The sequence below is a fragment of the Salvelinus fontinalis genome, chromosome 26, assembly GCF_029448725.1.
Source record: "Salvelinus fontinalis isolate EN_2023a chromosome 26, ASM2944872v1, whole genome shotgun sequence".
NCBI lineage: Eukaryota > Metazoa > Chordata > Actinopteri > Salmoniformes > Salmonidae > Salvelinus > Salvelinus fontinalis.
In genome coordinates, this window is record NC_074690.1 from 27,553,246 (window position 1) to 27,559,245 (window position 6,000).

The window sequence follows — 6,000 nt, forward strand, 5'->3', positions numbered from 1 at the left end:
TGCTGTGTGTTCAACACTAAAACAACAAATTACCACCTCAACATCATCTCAACCATCGCCGCATGAGTTTGCCTAATGTGAATCAGTTTAACCTCCCTAACAGAGAGTAGCAGGGTAGTTTTTGTATGTGGTCCATCCATTGCTGTTCTTCCTTCGACTTTTCCTTTTATTTTCCCAGAGGTACATTTCATAGTGGCTTTAATCCATATTTCTTGTCATGTGACAGGATATGAAAATGGGATTATGATGCTTAATATGTGGGCCAAGAGCAACATCCTGGCTTACGTCCCAGTTAGCACCCTATTCCCTACATAGTGTACTACTGCCATTTGGAATGCACCCCGTTTCTCCAGGCAGGGCACAGAGCAGGCAGCTCACCTGGTATCTGTCGGAGTGGTGGGCATCTTCAGAAGAGAGAGGGGAGACCACCGGTGACTCTCCCTCGCGTTTGATGTGCACCGACAACAGCATAGACTGGGGAGAAAGAGCAGGACAGTTGTTGTGAGAGGAAGAGAAGAGGGGGAATGCTGCAGTGGAGGAGAGGAGGAGGACACAAGCCAACATTACAGGACATCTTGGTCATCTATAAACCTTTTCTGACAGCCTCCAAAGAGCCTCCGACATTACAGGCCTGCCCCACTGACAAACGTAATTGAGTTTATTTCACAAATGAACTATAGAAAAGGGGGGAAGAAGGGGGAAGGGGAAAAGTGCTTACTTTACGGGGAAGAGTTGACAGAGATCCAGCTCTTTACAAGGCTGCTATGAAATATTTGTATTTACAAAGTGTTCCTATTAATCAAGGAGAGAGGAGAGAGCAGAGGCATAAGTGGCCGACAAGTATAATCTAATATTAATATGTGAGAAATGGCAGACCCCTAGTGCTGGGACAGTAAATTAAGCATTATGCATGTCTTTTTATGCTTCGGGACGGCAAGGTCATGGAACTGCTGTTTATTTGTGTGGCTTTTATTCATTGATGTAACTGGAATTGTTACCTACTACACAACATTATAACGTTGCATTTTTGAATGCCTATGTGTCAATTAGCACAAGCTTCAAGCTTCTGATAACTACCACTTGTTATTCTACTTGAGTGTAATAGTTTGTAATGTGTTGATTAATTAACAGATTGACGCCAGCATTAGATACAGGAGGTGCCATGTTAGATAACGTGTTCATCTCCCCTCATCTTGCCTTGCCGTACCGTTGCCCCCTGACCCCGAGGATTAAGAGGCACAGGGATGACACGGAGTCGCTATGGCGATGGCGTGGTTGAGAGGGGGCGGGTGGCCGTTGTGGCAGCTGTGAAGTGGGAGAGGTTAATCCGCTTTACAACCGGTAGGAAGGTCTGGAAGGCAGACTGGGCACAGGAAGCAGCAGCCCCTGTGATCTCTAACCAGCTTCTTCATTTTTCACACGGTGTGTCGGAATACTAAGCACCTACTGGGGAATGCTCAGTCACGCCTCGCTCAGATGGCCTGTTCTGTTCCCCTCACCCCAGTCCCTGTTCAATCCCTGTTCCCTTACTCCGATTTCCCCCCCTAACCACGATTACTCCTGTTCCCCAACCCTTGTCTGTCCGATTCTCCCCTAGCCCCTGTCTGTCTGACTCTTCCCAGACCCTGTCTGTCTGACTCTCCCCAGACCCTGTCTGTCTGACTCTTCCCAGACCCTGTCTGTCTGACTCTCCCCTAGCCCCTGTCTGTCTGAGTCTCCACTAGCCCCTGTCTGTCTGACTCTCCCCAGACCCTGTCTGTCTGACTCTCCCCAGACCCTGTCTCTCTGACTCTCCCCAGACCCTGTCTGTCTGACTCTCCACTAGCCCCTGTCTGTCTGACTCTCCCCAGACCCTGTCTGTCTGACTCTCCCCAGACCCTGTCTGTCTGACTCTCCCCAGACCCTGTCTGTCTAACTCTCCCCAGACCCTGTCTGTCTGACTCTCCACTAGCCCCTGTCTGTCTGACTCTCCCCAGACCCTGTCTGTCTGACTCTCCCCAGACCCTGTCTGTCTAACTCTCCCCAGACCCTGTCTGTCTAACTCTCCCCAGACCCTGTCTGTCTAACTCTCCCCAGACCCTGTCTGTCTAACTCTCCCCTGGCCCCTGTCTGTCTGACTCTGAACCAGGCACCATCAGAAGGTAATAGTGAGGCAGGGTGAGCCTCGGAGCTTGTATTGATAAAAACCTGTCTCCAATCTCCATTAAATATTTTTATCAAGTTCATCCATTTCATCTCAACCGAGTAAATGTCCTCTGAAATGGCAGTTGAATGAAGAGTAGTGGAAACACTGTTGAGCACATTAAAGCGTGTCTTTTAAGATGTTAAAGATATTAAAGGTCCCCTTTTACCAGACAGGTACAGTGATCATTAAGAGACTGACATTCTTCATAGCATCTTTACCCTCCGCAGGGACACACACCATCAGCAAATCTTACCTTTAATGGCAGAGGGACGATCAAGCTCTCCCCCAGTGCCAACTGCGGCTGGCTCCAGACTACACTTTAAAAAACTCTCATATCTCTTTCTCTCTTTCTGTCACTCTCTCCCTTTCTCTCTCTGTCACTGACTCTCCCTCTCTCTTTCTCCCTCTCTATCTCCCTTCACTCAGCACATTCAGTGAGGGGCCTGAAGAACAGTGCCCCTGCCTGTCAGAGCTAAATGTGGCAACATTGAGAGAACATGAATGAAACCTCTTATTAACATAAGAGAGACATACCCTGTCCCAGCGGACTACAGGGATGCTATGTGGCTTGGAGTGTGTCTCAAAGTGAACACTTTGAAACACTGCGTTCTACTGAGGACATAGACCCAGCTAGAGTCCCTTTTTAAGTCCTTGGTCTTACAGAGTCCTTTGTCTCCCTATCCTTTGGTTCTTATTGGGTGTTCACAGAAACTGCTCTGTCCAGGGTCTATTGGATCTGCTTTTTAATGAGGACTCAGACAGCCATGAAACGTAGGAATTGCATCTATGGCAGCTTCCTGGATTCCCCTCTCCACTGCCTGCTGGAGCATGGACACTGCTGATACAGTAGTAGCTAGCTTAACAGCCTTCCTTCCAGAGGATCCTGCTATACCTCTCCTTAAGACACTGCCTTGTCGAGCTCCGCTGGTGTCCTCCCAGAGATCTAGACCTAAAGTACAGTAGCCTAATAAGGCTCAGATAGTTCAAAGGAAGATTGTTCTGGTCAGGGAGCTGGTCAGCGGAACGATGATGGTCTTATTGGGGCTGTGGAGTCTGAGAGAGATTCTGCTGGTTTACCATGAACGTCTCTGAGGTCCTCTTACCTTAGGAGTTCCTGGAACCACACTGCCGTCCTTGTGTCCGTGTGATGGGTTCTTACTGTAGGAGGAAAGAGAGAGACCAATTTAAACAGGTTATTGGATCTGTATTTTTGCAGTATGGGTGGGTTTGGGTGTTTCCATTCAAATGGGAGGTGCACTTCGAGATAGACATGTTTTTGATTGAGGTCACATGTCTTTCCAGGATGTTCTTATGCCTCTGTCTCTGTGTGTCTGCGTCTGTCCTAATATAAGTGATATTCTTCTCAATATCCCCTCAGGTGACACCTCGGTCCTCTGTCTCTGTGCAGATGACGCCCCTCTTTCAACACTCAATTCTGCTTAAAGTCACACAGGCAGAAAGACAGCACTGTTTCTCCCCTCACTCACTCAGACAAAACGCAACACCCAGGGGACAGCTCAAATGGTCAGTCAGTCATCGAGAAACACAAATCACACTTTTAATCATTTGCAAGATTCAACCCCGCCTACCCTCCCCTTTCTTCCCCAGTGCCACTCAATCTGCCCACCCTTGGGCCATGCTGTATTTGAAACAATTACAGCTCAAAGTACGACTGCTAAGCAGATTTGGGATATAATTTTTTTTATTGAAGTAATCATTCTCTTGGATGCTCCAATCCACCCCTTAACCCCCTCTCCTCCTCTCCTCCTCCTCTCCTCCTCTCCTCCTTTCCTAACCGCCGTCGCATTGCCAGTGGCAGGAGCAGGAAATAAATGATTTTGCTGTTATTTGATTTGTCAGTGAAACGCCCCAGGCACTTAGGACTTTGAAATATGTTGAGGACAATGCGCTGGCTTGTAAACATTGTATTAAAGAGGCGGAGGAGAGGAGAGAGAGATGGAGAGAAAGGGGGGAGGTAGAGAGAGGGGGGGGTGCTCTCCCCAGAGTCTGACCAGCGGGGTCTACATCAAATCACAGCCTCATCGACATTGCGGATTGAAGATGACTGATTACAAGGCCGGAAATATTAAACGGGCCGGCTAAGGCATCCGTCGACAATGGGGAGAGACATATCAAATCAGACCTCTCCCTGAGACATGAATATTCCTCATTCCCTCTCCTGCTCCCTGAGACATGAATATTCCTCATTCCGTCTCCTCCTCTCTGAGACATGAATATTCCTCATTCCCTCTCCTGCTCCCTGAGACATGAATATTCCTCATTCCCTCTCCTCCTCCCTGAGACATGAATATTCCTCATTCCCTCTCCTCCTCCCTGAGACATGAATATTCCTCATTCCCTCTCCTGCTCCCTGAGACATGAATATTCCTCATTCCCTCTCCTGCTCCCTGAGACATGAATATTCCTCATTCCCTCTCCTGCTCCCTGAGACATGAATATTCATCATTCCCTCTCATCCTCCCTGAGACATGAATATTCATCATTCCCTCTCCTCCTCCTCCCTGAGACATGAATATTCCTCATTCCCTCTCCTCCTCCCTGAGACATGAATATTCCTCATTCCCTCTCCTCATCCTCCCTGAGACATGAATATTCATCATTCCCTCTCCTCCTCCTCCCTGAGACATGAATATTCCTCATTCCCTCTCCTCCTCCCTGAGACATGAATATTCCTCATTCCCTCTCCTCCTCCCTGAGACATGAATATTCCTCATTCCGTCTCCTCCTCCTCCCTGAGACATGAATATTCCTCATTCCCTCTCCTCCTCCTCCCTGAGACATGAATATTCCTCATTCCCTCTCCTCCTCCCTGAGACATGAATATTCCTCATTCCTCCTCATCCTCCCTGAGACATGAATATTCATCATTCCTTCTCATCCTCCATGAGACATGAATATTCATCATTCCCTCTCCTCCTCCATGAGACATGAATATTCATCATTCCCTCTCATCCTCCCTGAGACATGAATATTCATCATTCCCTCTCCTCCTCCCTGAGACATGAATATTCATCATTCCCTCTCCTCCTCCCTGTGCATGTATAGGTTGGCTGGGGCTCTCCTCTTGGCATTCATTTTATTTTTATTTTGTGTTCATTTTTTCCCCGTTTTCTTCTGTTTTGTTACTTTCCCTGTCTAGCTTCTCTTCCTCCTTCTCCCTCTTGCTCTCCATTTCAGTCTTTCTTTATTTCGCTCCTCCTCCCTATCTTTTCCTTTCACTGCGACACAGATACATTTTTATGAGCCTCACAAATGATGCGCCAGGTCGAAGTGACAAAAAAGTCTCCCTTGTCATGTTCGCTTTGTGTCCCATGCGCAGCCCCAGATTCAGAGCGGCTTTGGCAAGGCGCTGAAATTGAATTTGCCCAGGTCCTAATCTGACAACGTGATTTGTCAGGCGAGCGTGTCCCCGGAGTGGACGGCTGGAGAGGGGAGGAGGGGTGGGGTGGGGGTGGTGCGGCCTCATACAGGAGGTTACAGACGAGGTGTTGCAGGAAGGAATCAAGGAAACTAAGGAGACCAAATAAGGTATACAGGAAGTAGAGATGAGTTGATTTACAATCAAATCTCAGAAAGAAGAAATACTTTACTCCTGATAAAAATCTGAACGTGGCCATTGGTTGAGGTTCCGGTCGGTTAGGCAACCAGAGATGAGTGTAATGAATGGCAAGTGAGGGCGGGTTCAACCACTCGTCCTGCCTCCCTTTTCAGGTAATAAGCCTTGTCCCCTCCCCTAGCCCCTCTGTGGAGGCACTCGTGATTGATCTGCCAACACAAATCAGGGCTGGACCTTG

General features: G+C 48.2%; 1 protein-coding gene across 7 annotated transcripts in view; it reads right to left on the minus strand.

The window, feature by feature from the left end:
- Window positions 1–6,000, minus strand: part of LOC129824037 (E3 ubiquitin-protein ligase RNF220-like) — a 184,150-nt gene that overhangs the window by 39,550 nt on the left and 138,600 nt on the right. For all 7 annotated transcript variants that reach the window (XM_055883310.1, XM_055883312.1, XM_055883311.1 and 4 more), the window contains exons 4-5: window positions 3,289–3,343; window positions 379–474 (exon numbers count right to left, since the gene is read on the minus strand). In XM_055883310.1, the coding sequence (XP_055739285.1) occupies window positions 379–474; window positions 3,289–3,343 (151 nt within the window). The remainder of the gene's footprint in view (window positions 1–378; window positions 475–3,288; window positions 3,344–6,000) is intronic.